This window comes from Rhinoderma darwinii, chromosome 2 (assembly GCF_050947455.1).
Source record: "Rhinoderma darwinii isolate aRhiDar2 chromosome 2, aRhiDar2.hap1, whole genome shotgun sequence".
In the NCBI taxonomy this organism is placed as follows: Eukaryota; Metazoa; Chordata; class Amphibia; order Anura; family Rhinodermatidae; genus Rhinoderma; species Rhinoderma darwinii.
The window spans coordinates 318,203,730-318,220,165 of NC_134688.1; the positions used below are offsets into that span (position 1 = coordinate 318,203,730).

Below are 16,436 nucleotides of genomic sequence, written 5' to 3' on the forward strand. Positions count from 1 at the left end.
TAAACATAATTGGTATCGCCGCGTGCGTAAAAGTCTGAGCTATTACAATATATCATTATTTAAACCGCACAGTGAACGGCGTAAAAAAAAAAAAAATAATTGTAAAACCGCCAGAATCTGTTTTTTGGTCACCTAATCTCCCACAAAAAATGAAATAAAGTGATCAAAAACGTCACATGTACACCAAAATGGTATTAAAAACTACAGTTTATCCTGCAGAATAAAAAGGCAACATGTTGTTTTAATTGCACAGTGAATTCTGTAAAAACGACGCGCAGAAAACCATGGATGAATCTGTTTTTTTTCATTTTCTACACCACAAATAATTTTTTTCACGTTTCCTAGTACATTATATGGCAAAATAAATTGTGCTACGATAAACTACAACTCGTCGCGCAAAAATCAAGCCCGCATAGGACTATATCGACGGAAAAATAAAAGATGTTATGGCTTTTGGAAGGTGGGGAGGAAAAAACGAAAATCTGAAAAAGGGCTGCGGCGGGAAGGTGTTAAGGTCTTTTCAGACCCGGTCATTAAGGGGTTAACTATCTTCAAGGAGCATTAAAGCCCTTTTACACCGGCCAATTATCAGGTAAAATGAGCGTTCACGTGGAAATCGTTCAGCCAACGCTCGTTCATCGGCTGATTGTATGGTTTATGTTGCAAGAAATATTATCGTTGTCAGCAGCACATCTCCCTGTGTAAACCGGGAGATGTGCTGCTGACATGATAGAACTGTATGAGCGTGAGCGACCGTAATAAACGAGCGCTTGTCCCCATACCAGCTCCTTGCGAAAGGCGCAAACGACACTTGTTTACACGTCCCATGTTGGGCAACGTGAGAGCACTCAATCAGCTGAACCTACTTATCTGAAGCATTTAACCGCAGTGTGCCACTTTGAGAGTGATAGTAGTAATGACTTTTAAAACTCAAGACAGGAATTGAGTATTTAGTGATATATTGAGACCATTTCCCTACACAATGTCCATACTAGGCATTTGTAGCCTACAATTCTGCCTTGAGGACATAGATATTGCCAGGCTCAAGATTAGTATCCCTACCAACCTATAATTTTTTTTAATGTCTTTATTATATCTATAAATTCACAACATACAAAAAATTCAATATCCCTCACCTGAGTGAACGGGGGGGGACATTAAACCTGCCACCTCAATAGCCTATATTGTTTTCTTAAATTACTGATGGTTCTCACCGCCAGTATATTTGAAAAGATAGTCCAGTCACTGCAAACTGCAATTATGAGGGTTTTGTGTGATCTTCTGCTTGAACTTAGACTGCTTCTTACGATGGCTGTTCCAATTTCAACAAATGTTGCTTTACTGGTATGACCGACTAATGAGCTGGAATCTTGTATTTACCAGTCTGAAGGAGACTGCTTCAGAGCTCTGATCAGGATGTCTGAAAATGTAGTAGAGCGTTTTACACTCTAAAGCCAGGTTCAGGTGGCCAAATTTACACATTTTTTGAAGTCGTATTATGGTGGCAAGATCCAGAACACATGCAGTTCTACTGACGCAAACTTTGTTTACTAAATAAATCTTTTGGGATTGGTCTGGCTTTTGCGACTAATACAGACGCCAAAATTCTACCATATTGTTACCGGCCTAAGAAAGAAGTGTAATGGATTTTTTTTTACATATGAATATAACAAGGACAGCCGTTTGTGCTCTGATAGTACTTCATTTATGATTCCTTGTGCGATCTACTGGAAACAGAGTGTAAGGTGGCTGCGGATGCATGGTCTTAATTAATTAAGTGCACAAGACATTAGGTTTTGGCAGATTGGAATCACTTTGAAATTTATTAATGCAAATAAAATTTACGAGATTAAATATAAAGAGGTATGGAATAAAAATAAAAAAATATTTTCCACATTGAGCCAGAAATGGAACGGCAACAGGAAGAGTAGAAGATCTTTTCTCCACCTGTAAAATACTAAATATTTAACAAACACAACCACATATAGGTACAACAGTCACTGAATTTCTTTTTTTTCTGGGATTCCCAGTTGGCCAATAATACACACCTGACTTTAACCCCTTCAGGACTGAGCCTGTTTTGGCCTTCAGGACGAAGCAGATTTTTCAAATCTGACGTGTCACTTTATGTGGTAATAACTCCGGAATGCTTTTACCTATCCAAGCGATTCGGAGATTGTTTTCTCGTGACATATTGTACTATGTTAGGGAAAAAATTTGTTCGATAAATTCAATATTTGTAAAAAACACAAAGATTTAGAGAAAATTAGCAAAAATTTGCATTTTTTTAAAATTTTAATGCATCTACTTGTAAAACAGATAGTAATACCACACAAAATACTTACTATTTTATATTTCCCATATGTCTACTTTATGTTTGCATCGTTTTTTGAACACTCTTATTTTTCTAGGATGTTACAAGGCTTAGAACTTTAGTAGCAATTTCTCATATTTTCAAGAAAATTTCAAAAGCCTATTTTTTCAGGGACCAGTTCAGTTTTGAAGTGGCTTTGAGGGCCTTATATAATAGAAAGTCCCCATAAATCACCCCATTTTGAAAACTGCACCCCTCAAAGTATTCAAAACAGCATTTAGAAAGTGTTTTAACCCTTTAGGTGTTTCACAGGAATTAAAGCAAAGTAGAGGTGAAATTTACAAATGTCATTTTTTTTTTTCGAAAATTAATATGTAATACATTTTTTCTGTACCACAGAAGGTTTTACCAGAGAAACGTAACTCAATATTTATTGCCCAGATTCTGCAGTTTTTAGAAATATCCCACATGTGGTCCTAGTGCGGTAATGGACTGAGGCACCAGCCTCAGAAGCAAAGGAGCAACTAGTGGATTTTTAGAATCTATTTTAGGTACCATGTCAGGTTTGAATAGGTCTTGTGGTACCAAAACAGAAAAGACCCCCAAAAAGTGACCCCATTTTGGAAACTATACCCCTCAAGGAATCTATGGGTATAGTTAGCATTTTGAACCCACAGTTTTGCTAAATTTATTTGAATTAGTATGTGAAGATGAAAATCTACTTTTTTTGTGAAAAAACGTAAACATTTTAAATATTTACAAGGAATAAAGTAGAAAAAACACCCCAACATATGTAAAGCAATTTATGATTATAGCAATACCCCATATGTGGTAATAAACTGCTGTTTGGACCCACAGCAGGCCTCAGAAGGGAAGGTGCACCATTTGGATTTTGGATTTCTGATTTTGCTGGAATAGTTTTCAGTGCCGTGTCACGTTTGCAATGCACTGGAGGGATGAAAACCATGGAAACCCCCCCCCAATAGTGACCCCATTTTGGAAACTACACCCCTCAAGGAATTTTTCTAGGGGTAAAGTTAGCATTTTGACCCCACAGTTGTTTTGCTGAAGTCATTGGAATTAGTCTGTAAAGGTAAAAATCTACTTTTTTTCTGTAAGAACTTAGAACTTTTTAATTTTTACAAGGAATAAAGGAGAAAAAGCACCCCAACATTTGTAAAATAATTTCTCCCGATTACGTAAATACCCCATATGTGGTAATAAACTGCTGTTTGAACCCACACCGGGGCTTAGAAGGGAAGGGGCACCATTTGGCTTTTGGAGCTCAAATTTAGCTGGAATAATTTTTGGGTGCCATGTCGAATTTGCAAAGCCCCTGAGGTACTAAAACAGTGGAAACCTCTCAAAAGTAACCCCATTTGGGAAACGACACCACTTAAGGAATATATCTAGGGGTATAGTGAGCATTTAGGCCCCACACGTCTTTTGCAGAATTTATTAGAATTAGGCCGTGAAAAAATTAATATCAACATTATTTCCACTAAAATGTTGAATTTTTTCAATTTCACAAAGGATAAAGGAGAAAATGCACCCCAACATTTGTAAAGCAATTTCTCCCGAGTACGGCAATACCCCACATGTGGTCATAAATATTTTTTCAATAGAAAATAAATTAACCCTTTCCGGACTGATCCATGTTTTGCTTTTTCTTTTTCGTGTTTTCCTCCCCGCTTTCCGAGAGCCACAACGTCTTTATTTTTCCGTCAATAGAGCGGTGTGGGGGCTTATTTTTTGCGGGACGAGCTGTAGTTTTTATTGGTACATAAGACTTTTTCAGCACTTTTTATAAAAAATTTTGGTAGAGCGAAGGTGACCAAAAAACTGCGATTTTGCCATTTAAAATTCTTTATTTTTCACGGCGTTCACCGTGCGAGTTCAATAATGGTATATTATAATAGCTTGGACTTTTAAGGACGCAGCGATTCCAATTGTGTATTTTTTTAAATTACTTTAGAGAAAAAAAAATATGAAAAGGGTTTCTTTTTGGACTTTAAATATTTATTTAATTTTTTCCACTAATATTAACTATTTACTTTTGTTTTTACATATTTTATTAGACCCCATAGGACACTTGAACCAGCAATCGTTAGATCACTGGTAGAATACACTGCAATACTAATGTATTGCAGTTTATTGTGATTTTTACAGACTCCTGTAACAGCGCGATCGCCGTTTCTGTCCGTTAGTCCCGGGTATCAGCTGTAATACACAGCTGACACCCGCAGCTTATGGCACGGGCTCAGTGCGTGAGACACTCCATATATCACCCCCCACACCACAACATGCTATTAAGTCATGGTGCGCGAAGGGTTTAATTCGCAGCCGATGGTGGAAAGTGAAAATTAAAATTTTCCACTGATGTGCCATTTTAGTGCACTATATGTTGTACCCAGTTTGTGCCACAAATAAATTATTAACAGGGTTCTCTCGGGTATGGCGATGCCATATCGGTGGACATAAACGGCTGTTTGGGCAGACTGTAGGGCTCAGAAGGGAGGGACGCTAATTGGCTTTTGGAGCGCAGATTTTGCTTGGTAGAAGCTCTGGCGTTTTGCTGGTATTTCAGTTTATAATGTGGGGGCAAATGTAGGCTGGGCAGAGTATATCAGGGCATAATAAGAGGGTATAATAATGGGGTAAATAAATAATAATCTGCAGATATGTGGCCAGTGTTGCACTTATATTATAAATAGCGCCCGATCTTATCCGCTTTTGGAACGCTCTGCACATTTTGCATCGCCATAATCTGGGAGCCGGAACTTTTATTTTTTTTACCACCGGAGCTGCGTGAGGGCTTATTTGTTGCGGGACAATCTGTAATTTTCATTGGTACCATTTTGGGATACATGCGATTTTGTTGATCACTTTTTATTCCATTTTTCGGCAAGCAAGGTGACCAAAAACCATCAATTCTGACAATGATTTTTATTTATTTTTTATAGCGTTCACCCTGGGCTATAAATGACCGTTATATTTTATTCTGCGGGTCGGTACGATTACGGCGATACCATATGTATCTAGGTTTTTTTATGTTTTGCAGCGTTTGCGCAATAAAATAACTTATTTAGAAAATAATTTATTTTCTGTGTCACCATATTCTGAGAGCCGTAACTTTTTTATTTTTCAGCCAAAAAAAAGCTGTGTAAGGGCTTGTTTTTTGCGGGACGGGTTGTAGTTTGTATCGGTGCACCACACACCACTCCCCTCAAGACTAGTGGGAGTGGCTATTATTATTTAAAGCACCTGCTCGCCCTTTCATCAGCATTTCTGGCCTGGCTGTGTCCATTTGTAAGTATGGCCTTTTTCGGTGTTTTTGTATATGTCCCTGTGTTTTTATCGGTTCTGTTTGTGCATCAGGAACGTTCTGTTCCAGTTTAGGATTTAGGGACTCGCAAGTCTGGGGATCCTTGTCGTGGATTGCGAGCTTGCGTCCTTTTGGCCAAAATGATTACCAATACCCCAGGTATTTTTCATTATTATGTATATTCGCTTCTCTTGGACACAGCTGGGTCTTTGATGCTGGGAGAGCATGGTGTGTTGTTGTTGTTTGGCATAGCAAGCAGGGTAGCCCGCTCTATGAATTATCAAGGCGTCACAAATAGGCTTCTACCTGGCTATACACGTTGTGCCTCATGACGTACACACTATCCCTCCATGTTTCACTCACTTGCACCCCATTATCCATTTATTTCTATTGAGGCACTTGATTTATTACTGCCCCCTATATTTCACTTATAGTATTACACTTGCACACACACTATTCATTTATTATTTCTTACTACACCTCCCATGCACCACACACCACTCCCCTCAAGACTAGTGGGAGTGGCTATTATTATTTAAAGCACCTGCTCGCCCTTTCATCAGCATTTCTGGCCTGGCTGTGTCCATTTGTAAGTATGGCCTTTTTCGGTGTTTTTGTATATGTCCCTGTGTTTTTATCGGTTCTGTCGGTACAATTTTGGCGTACATGCGACTTTTTGTTCACTTTTTATTGTATATTTTTTGAGGGGTGGTGACCAAAAAATAGCGATTCTCGCTTTGTTTTTCATTTATTTTTTTTGCGGTGTTCACCGTGCGGGAAAAATATTATTATAGTTTTATAGTTGGGGTCGTTACGAACGCGGTGATACCAAATATGTGCACTTTTTTTTTACGTGTTCATTTTTTTCCCTATAATAAAAGACTTATTATAGGAAAAAAAGCAGTTCATGTTTATGTCACTTATAACTTCTTTTAAAACATTTTTATTCTTTTTTTACTTTTTTCACTTGTCCCACTAGGGGACACTTAGACTTGCAGCTCTGATCACTGCTGGAATACATTACACTACACACGTAGTGTAATGCATTCCAACTGTCATTGTGACGTGACAGTCACACTGACAGGAAGCCTACGACGACCACCCTCCGGGTGGTCCTCATAGGCTTCTGTACATGGCAACCCAGAAGCCATTGTCTGGCGTCCGGTTGCCATGGGTACGATCGCCAGCCCCCGTGATTTCACATGGGGGCTGCCGATCGGCGCTAAACACCTTAATTGTGGCGTTCAAATCGAACGCCGCAATTAAGGGGTTAACTGCCGAAATCAGCGGCGATAGGCCGCTGATCGGCAACGGGGAATGCAGGGCAGACACCCTGCACAGTTAACCGCCGCTGCGGTGTAGCGCCGCGCAGCGGTTAACTGTCAAAGCACAGACGTAACTGCACGCCAAGGTGCGCGAACTTACTGCACACCTCGACGTACAGTTACGTCAAGGTGCAGGAAGGGGTTAATGGAGGAGTAAAAAAAAAAAAAAAAAAAGAAAGAAGGTGAATGTCCAATATTGCAAAATCGCAACACTAGGGAAAAAAAAATAAAGAAATATTTTTTAAAAACAAAAAACATTTAATGGTTATTCTAAATTCACAAGCCCCAAACCAAAACATTTGTTGTTGGTGGTGCATTTTTCCTTGTGCTTTGTCATCTACTTTGCACAATTATTGTGATAGCGATGCGATCCTAACTTTTTCCTGTTAACTAGGATTCCGAAAGCCCCACCACCCCCCTCCCCCCCAAAAAAAAGCACAAATACTTCAAGTCCCTGCTGCATTTCTACAGATTATGATGTGGATGAAAGAATTGGTCTTAGAATATTCCAAGTATGAGGAATATCATTTCAAACACCGACGTGTTTATTGAAAGGAATTTTTCAAAAACAGCAGGCAGTTTTTTGCAATGTTCTTCACTAAATATATATATATATATATATATATATATATATATATATATATATATATATATATATATATATATTACACATACACACACATGTCGACTTTGCAAAGACATTCCTTATCTTCTACAGGGTTAGATGTGGTCTTATAGGCCATTCTCATCTATAACTGCATTCAGAATTCTGCTGGCTACTGAGCCAACATCTCCAGCTGTTGACTGGTTCCAGCAGCAACCTACGGCAATTTCAGTGCAGCACTTGGCTGCAAATGTGTTTATTTACTTGTACATATTCAAACAGATCAACCAACCTTTTGGACCTAGTGAGCCACATTAGACTTGGAGTGGTGGTCGCAAGCCACATTAGAAAATCATGTGGCGGAAGTGAAGAAATTGGTACAAGTAGTATTGCATGTTTTAAGTGGTACATACAGAAGAAAATGTGTATTATACCATCCAAATTGGCACAGTTCAGAGGTTAGGATATGTCTTCATTATAGTAAATTTGAAAATCTTATTGTAGCCAATGCATATGGTCATAACTCAGGGAATCTATTGCGAGCCACACAACTGGAGGTCAAGAACCACATGTGGCTCCCAAGCCACAAGTTGGGGACCACTAACACTGAAACATAAATTTATTTTTTTTGTTTAAATTAAAGAGGCTCTGTCACCAGATTATAAGTGCCCTATCTGCTACATAATGTGATCGGCGCGGTAATGTAGATAACAGTGGTTTTTATCTTGAAAAACAATCATTTTTTAGCAAGTTATGAGCAATTTTAGATTTATGCTAATTAGTTTCTTACCAACTGGGCGTTGTACAGAGGAGTGTATGAGGCTGACCAATCAGCGTCATACACTTCTCATTGTTCCAGCCAATTGTTACAGCATGATTGTGCAGTGAAAGAAGTTGGGCTGGAACAATGAGAAGTGTATGACACTGATTGGTCTCTGATTGGTCAGCCTCATACACTCCTCTGTACAACACCCAGTTGGTAAATAGTAAAAACACGCCCAGTTGTCTATTAAGAAACGAATTAGCATAAATCTAAAATTGCTCATAGCTTGCTAAAAAATGATCGTTTTCCAAAATAAAAATGACTGCTGTTATCTATATTACAGCGCCGATCAGATTATGTAGGAGATAGGGCATTTATAATCTGGTGACAGAGCCTCTTTAACCTACACATAAAAGAAAGCAAGTATGGTTTTTAGGAAACCTGTTGAGCTTTAGTCTCCAAATAGTCTTGACCAAGCTACAGAATCCAGTAGTATTTTAAAGCTTATAACCCAAAATACCAGGATACCAAAAACATTCATGCTTTTCCTTAATAAAGAGGACAGAACCACCCAAGTGAAGGGAGAAAACAAAAAAAAAATTATAATTTTATTTTCATTTGAACACATGGCAAGCAAAAGGCAATTGTACCATTTTTAAAAGTTACAACATCTTTAGAACTGTACTCTGTTCATAAAAAAAACAAACAAAAAAAAAACAAAACATCTTAATGTGGGGTATTGCAACCTGTGGCTCTCTGACTGTTAAATTAGAAGTTGTCTTTTAGCAGCCAGACAGTCACACCTGTCAGACAGGCCAGTTGTAAAAGTTGCATGTATTGTCTTGTCTGTTCTATCACAAAAACCCTTTTATCCCATAGTGGAAACAACCACAATACGAAGATTAGAAACTGCTCACAGCACATATTAAAATGTTATGCCACAATAACTTAACATTATTAAACTTTAATATTTAAAAGAAACTTTTCCAACTAGTTACTATTGTTATATTTTTCCCTTTCCTGTTTCAAACAGCTGTTTTACAGCTCCTGTTAAAGTGCGCTAAATTTCCATGACATCAGCAAAATGAACTTATTCTGTTTATAATGGCAAATGCAATGGAAGTATTGTACATCAGTAAAATTACTATACTTATAGATGGTCACATTACTTTTGCTTGCACAATGAACCTGTTAAAAGTATATATATTATATCATACAAACATGACACCTACAACATACTGAATTGAAATGGTGTTATGGAAATACTTATTCGTGAAACTTGTGAGTACAATAAAATATAAGTGTAACAAGATAAAAATAGTATTTTGACATCAGTGTAAACAGTCAGCAACAGACCATTATTTATAACATGTAAATCCTATGCAAGACAAATAGAAGTAAACAAAATTGTGTGATATGTGCGATGTGTGATAAGACAACACATCTAAACTGTCACAGACAGAGATGGTCAGTACATAGCAGATAACAAAAACATAGCAGCAACTGCCAAATTTGGTATGCTACATAATTCACAAGTAAAAAAGGGTAACCAAAATTAAGCAGCACCCAACATAAAAACACACACAAAAATAATAGCATTATTCAACACACAGCAAAAACATCCTGTATTTATATTTAGTGCATAAAAGGCTTTTTCTGTCCATTGTTTGGCTAAATCTTGATGTTGGAGGAAGTCTTGCAAACGCTATATATTTTAATTCCCTAATAATGTAGTAAATCATGGCCTCCTATGAAATAAATCATAACTTCAATTCGAATTACATTTACCTCACAACGCTTCTAACAGGTTAACACTAAGTATAAGTCTACTGTGACCTACAGTGTTCTAGTAGTGGTTACACCACATACTCCATTTATATTTTATTTACCTATGGGGCTTTAACAAACGGATAAAGAATTAGAGTTAGGCCTCATGCACACGACCGTAAAAACTCCCGGGCTCATAGACTTCTATTGGCGACGGGTGCCTACCCGTTTTCTCACGGGAAGGTGCCCGTGCCGTTGAAAAAGATAGAACATGTGCTATTTCAGGCCGTAATAACGGCACAGACAGTCCATAGAAGTCTATGGAGCTCTCGTAATGACGGGTGGCTACATGTGTGCACCCGTCATTACGGCAGCGTTGCTAAGCGACGTCAGTAAATAGTCACTGTCCAGGGAGCTGAAAGAGTTAACTGATCGGCAGTAACTCTTTCAGCACCCTGGACAGTGACTACCGATCAGTATAAACCTGTAAAAAATAAAAATAAAAGACTTTCATACTTACCGACAACTTCCTGCTTCCTCCAGTCCGGTCTCCCGCCCGTTGCCTTGGTGACGCATCCCTCTCGACATCCGGCCCGACGTCCTGGATGATGTTTCAGGCCATGTGACCGCTGCAGCCAATCTCAGGTCAATCACAGGCTGCAGCGGTCACATGGACTGCCGCGTCATCCAGGGATGTCGGGCTGGATGTGAAGAGAGGGACGCGTCACCAAGACAACGGCCGGGTAAGTATGAATTTCTTTAACTTTTATTACAGAAAAGGCTGTCCCTTCTCTCTATCCTGCACTGATTGAGAGAAGGGGCTGCCGATTAGTGCAGTGCTATTTTGCCGCCAAAAACGTGCCCGTAAATACGGGTGGAATACGGGTGACACCGGACCCATATTTACGGGCACGGGTTCGTAAATACTGGTGCAAAACGGGTGGAATACGTGTGACACCGGACCCGTATTTACGCCAGTATTTACGGGTGGGAAAAAATACGGTCGTGTGCATGAGGCCTAACAGTACGTAATTTGAAGGATACATCCATACACAGTGAGCTTCCTTTAATTCGGCACAAAATAGTTTGCAAATCTGTAAAATAGCCCAAAATGCAATTTATACCCAAAAACTGTGATAACCAAGAACTCGACATTGCAGAGGATAGGATTGGAAGGGATGAGTGGAGCAGAAGAGCATATCCAGAGTTATGGAGTTGTTGACCAGTTGTTCTGAGGAGAACAGAAGCTGTGTTTTAAAGGGACACTAAAGTCAGCAGCTAATGTAATTGAAGTTTACAGGGAAAAAAAAGTCATTTTCACAATATAAAGCTTTCTGGGGATTTTCAGAATGGAGTTCTGCAAGATAATCCCATCGAGGAACACTAGTGTCAGCCTAAAGTAGCGGTTGTCAGATACCAACATGCTTTACTCAACTGCACATTAAAAACATATAAGACATACTGGGGCAGACTTACTACTGGGATTGCGTCAAGACCTTATTGTAAAATGCACAAAAATACAGTGCATCAGGTTTTATGAAGCAAATGCGCAAAAAAGAACAGATGTTTGAGGCTCACTAGACACTTTTCAAAAGTTACACAAAAAGTCTTAAAACGCACCAAAACGTGCAAGAAAACCCCCAAAAAACTAAAACCAACCAAAAAGGTGGTATGTGGAAGAGAAGAGTGTCTAACAAGACACGCAAAAGCATAGCGTCACTGTTAAATTTGGCACATCTTCTGTCTGGCTGGTCTAAGTTTATGATGTTTATATCTTACACAGCTTAGTAAATCTGCCCCAATGGAGTTTTAGTATTCCTTTCAAGGTCAGCAAAACAACTTGTGGTAGAACAGAATGTCACTGAGCGTTCCCCATGTTCTGAAAATCAAGAGGCTAGGAAGTTGAGAAAACCCACACTCAAAAGAGGTTATGTTGACCACCTTATGATCTACCAATTGTGACAAAGGAATTTAAAGGAACAAAATACCATTTGTGGACATTTCTGGAATACAAAAAAAACATAAAAGGTATTTCAAAATGGAAGTCAAACATATTCCAGCATGATTAAGTGTACAAGTAGTTTACGGAATAAGTCAACATTTGAGCAACACCGGTGTTCTCAGATGGACTTCCAGACACCATTCTCAATGGTCCCTTTAAAAAAAGCTTCAAAATGAAGAACACTGGATAACAATTCTAGTTTGTGTGCCGATGAAGATGGAAGACATGAAGCCAATATGTTGGAGATTGAAAAGCTCCAAGGACTAAAGCAATGCAGGAACTTCTTAAATCTGCCTGTTCTGTATTAAAGCCAGGGTAATATTAGCAAGACTGCTAACCACTTTACGGACTGTCCACATATGGCGGTGCATTTGTGTAGGACAAAACGCTGTTCTAATACACAGATAAATCAGCTGTATGTTGCCACACTAGGCGGCCAATTTGAGTATAACTAAACTTCTTCTGTTGACCTCATTAAGAATCCCATAGAAGTAGGCCACCTAATGGCAGCAGTAGGTAAGCAATATTATTACGTGTGTGTGGTGGGGGGGGGGGGGGGGGGTATCTGGCGTAACAGGCCTCTATGTTAAAGAAAATTAAAATATCATACCCATAACATTTGGAAAAATCTGAAAATCATTGATGCTGCTGGTTCCTTCGATAAAATAAATGACACACTTTAACCATGGTAGGGAAAGTAGGTCAAGAATAGCCGGACAGCAGCAAAGCTGTCCTTTTCATGGATAACTGCAGAGCATATCCACCTATGGCCAGCAAAACCTACTGCTTTGGTGAAATGAGCTGAACCAATATATTTCAATGTGAGAAGGAGCTTTAGAATTCATCCATCCTCAACTTCACCTTTACTTTAATGCTGCTTTGGCATGAAGGAATTAATATGTAAAAATTTCACCTCTGCTTCCTTTTGATTTCACTCCTGATGAAAAGTTTCAGCATTTTTAATAAGACCCTATTCACGCCGGTGTCATGGTATGGTTCCGTGAGCAAAACACCATAAGCCAAAAGATCTCGTGATCTGTCACAAAACGGAAAAAAAAGGAAAGAAAACTCCAAGACTATATCCATTACCACTGCTATTCCATCAACCTAAGCTGCTCAGACATCTATAGATTTACAGTACTTTCCATCTTGCCTTGGTCTCCATTACAAAAAAAATAAAAAGCTTTATACATGCAGAATGATTTGCTAACCGATCATCAACTTGTTTTCGGTGCTAAATACATAAACCTAAAAGATCCTTTTTTGTAAACACCTGCACTCTCGCGAGACATTTAGGTCACACTTCTGCCTACTAATATTTATTTTAACATGTACAAATTAATCTTAAAGTACTGCAGCATGTTTTTAAGATCCAACTCCAGCTGCGCAGTAACATAAGAGCTTCATATATTCCCAGTTGTCTAAAGGATGAGCATTGAAATGGTTCTAAAAATCTGCTAAGAGTGCCGGATTAAAGGAATGTGTGTGTATTTTCATCATGGCACAGGTAGAACATTTGGCACTTTTCATTCAAGTAAATGCATAAAACATAGGGCTTGTTCAAATTTCCCTGTAAGGGTATGTGCACACACAGCGTTTTCAGCCCGTAAACGTCCCAAAAAACGGATGAAAAATCGGATGCAGAACCCCTCCAAACATCTTCCCATTGATTTCAAAAGGGAAAAACAGCATTCTGTTCCGACGGGCCGTTTTTTTATGCGGTCATTTCTCAAAACGGCCGCAAAAAAGAAGTGCAGGTCACTTCTTCAGCCATTTTTAGAGCCGTTTTTCATACTCTACAGAAAAACAGCTCCAAAAATTGACCGTAAAAAACAGAGCGAAAATCGCTAGTGGCTTAAAAAAACGTCTGAAAATCAGATGTTTTCCCTTGAAACAAGCTCCGTATTTTGAGACGTTTTTTATTTTGTGTGTGCACATACCCGAAGTATCCTTCAGTCTTTGAAATAGTTTTTCCCTAAGCCCCTTATCTTTCACTCTATAATATATATTATCGCCCCCCCATAAAAAAGGCCCATCATATCAATAATATCACCTGCAAAAAAAGAAGGGTTTATGCATTTTCTACTCTGTACATGCTAATGTTCTGGCGGTATCAGAAGAGGAACAAGGTCCAAACCAGTAATGCACATTGGTCAGGAAAAGCAACCTTATGTATCTGCTCTGAAGCAGGGCTAAATAATTCCGTAGGGCACAATAAGGCATGGAATGTTTATAAAAATAAATAGAAAAAAAAAAATAAGTTAATCTGCAATGAATTTTTTTTTTTTATCTACAAAAGCAACAGTAATAAATAATAAAAAAATAAATAAAAAAGAGCATTTATCAAGATGCCAGCACAGGCTTTACTGTCCAGTCATGGGTTAACCAAGCCAAAGTGCACAAAATAAACCAAACCGTATTCTGAGGCAGCCACGAATGGTATTTTTTTTTTATCCCATTCTGGAAAGCTAGCTTTCACATTTTATGGAGTTTAGGAAAGTTTGCACTGCAGAGGGCAAAGAAGGAGCTGAAGAGGCTAGAAAACAAGTCAGTCATCTAATGTGAAAATCAAATAAAAGCCAAGGTTACAGCTGCAAGGATGGCTTTAAGAAAAGATCAGAAGATGTGGTTAGGACAAGCAGCTTTTACAGGGGAAGGTCCGTGCTGTTGTGTCGTGTTTTTCTAGAGGTGCCATCATCTCGGGGCATGGCTCTCTGTAGGCTGGACATCGCAGCTGTCTTTTTAAGGTCAATGACCGCATAAGAGTCTGCGCGGCGCCCTAGGTGATTTGGAGCAGGCGTACAGGTGATCTGAGGAATCTGCCTCCCTTTTCCTTCATTCTTCCCCTCCAGCTCCACTTGGATATAATTGAGTTGCCTCTGCTCTGGGTGTGGCCTTCTGAAATCAAAGTTGAACACATTGGGTGGACAGCTCCTGCGTGGTTGGCAGTCTGGTCGATGATGATGATGATGATGATGCCCACCACAAGCAGTGACGTTCTCAGCATTCATGTAGTTTTGCACAGGGTCATCATGGTATCCATTAAGAGAAGGTGTCATAGCATCAGTGGAATCATCTTCTTCATCATCCTCCTCCTCCTCCTCCTCTTCATCATGTTGCAGGGACTGACATTCCCAAACAGGAGGTAGTGGGGGTAGGTTCTCGTAGTGTAACATTGCCGTCCTGCGATGTGAACAACTGCTGTATGGCAGCCCCTCAGTTGACAATTTGAGACTCCTGCTTGCAGTACCTCGTCGTAGAGCAATACTTCCTGATGGTACTAAGCCATTGATATTTTCATAGGCACACTTGTGTGAACCCCACTGATCCTTGCACTCATTATTGTTGTTATGCGGGGGCAAGTGCTCTCTCTCTCCAGCACAGACATGGCCCTGACAATCCCTATGGTGCCGACAAAAGCTGTCTCCCCTCAGAGGCAGTCGTCTGTAGGCTGGTGCTGGACCAAGTACAAACTTCACTTCACCAGGTTGCAAAAATACTTGTGGATTTCGCTCTTCAATGGAACAACCTGAGCCTAGCATATGCCTTGGCTGATCATGGTATGGCATATGTGCCTCAGGCAAGGAGTGCATGCAATGGCGGCCACCCATTTCCTCTTCCCCACTGGCCGTATTCACATAGGTATGAGACTGAAGAAGAAAAAATATAAAAAATACAATTTACGAGAAGATATTACTTAATTTACGACAAATTCTTTAATTCAAGCTGCAACATTAATGTGAAAAAAAAAAAAGACAAAACATTCAAAGTAGTAATAAAACAGTATATGGTAAAATGGTATCATGACAAAGTACAACATGTCAGGGTAATGCACGGACAAAATGATGCATGCAAGTGTTTAGCCAGGGAGAAATGCTCATCAATAGGTGACACTTGCAACAAAAACAAAACAAATAACGCATTAAGTCTTAAATGGGTTGTCTAGGATTAGAAAAAGTTATTTGCATTTTTTTTTCCCCCCAGAAACAGCGCCGGGTCTGTCCTTGGATTGTGTCTGGTATTGCAGTTCAGACAAACAGCATGTAGTGTCTACTGTGCAGCTCATGTCAGTATGCAGTGTGAATTGATAGAAGCATGTGTGATCACAAATCCCAGAATGTAAGACCATCTATGAGATGCACTAACAACCTCGTGAGTGCGTGTGCACACAGGTCGCACATCCAAAAATCGCTGCCACGCTGCCTGCATTGGCAACTAAAGGTTAACGCGACGTGCGGATTGCAGCAAACGGACAATAGCAAGAGATCCAAACTTCATGGATTACTTGCAACTGTCCTGTCACAGTCGTGCACGCCGACGGTCGCAATGCAGCCAC

General features: G+C 39.4%; 1 protein-coding gene across 5 annotated transcripts in view; it reads right to left on the reverse strand.

Annotated features, from left to right (window-relative positions):
• Window positions 1–8,907: 8,907 nt before the first annotated feature.
• FRS3 (fibroblast growth factor receptor substrate 3) overlaps window positions 8,908–16,436 on the reverse strand; it is a 199,696-nt gene continuing 192,167 nt past the window's right edge. For all 5 annotated transcript variants that reach the window (XM_075853567.1, XM_075853564.1, XM_075853565.1 and 2 more), the window contains one exon: window positions 8,908–15,750. In XM_075853567.1, coding sequence (XP_075709682.1) covers window positions 14,746–15,750 — 1,005 coding nt within the window. In that variant the 3' untranslated portion in view covers window positions 8,908–14,745. The remainder of the gene's footprint in view (window positions 15,751–16,436) is intronic.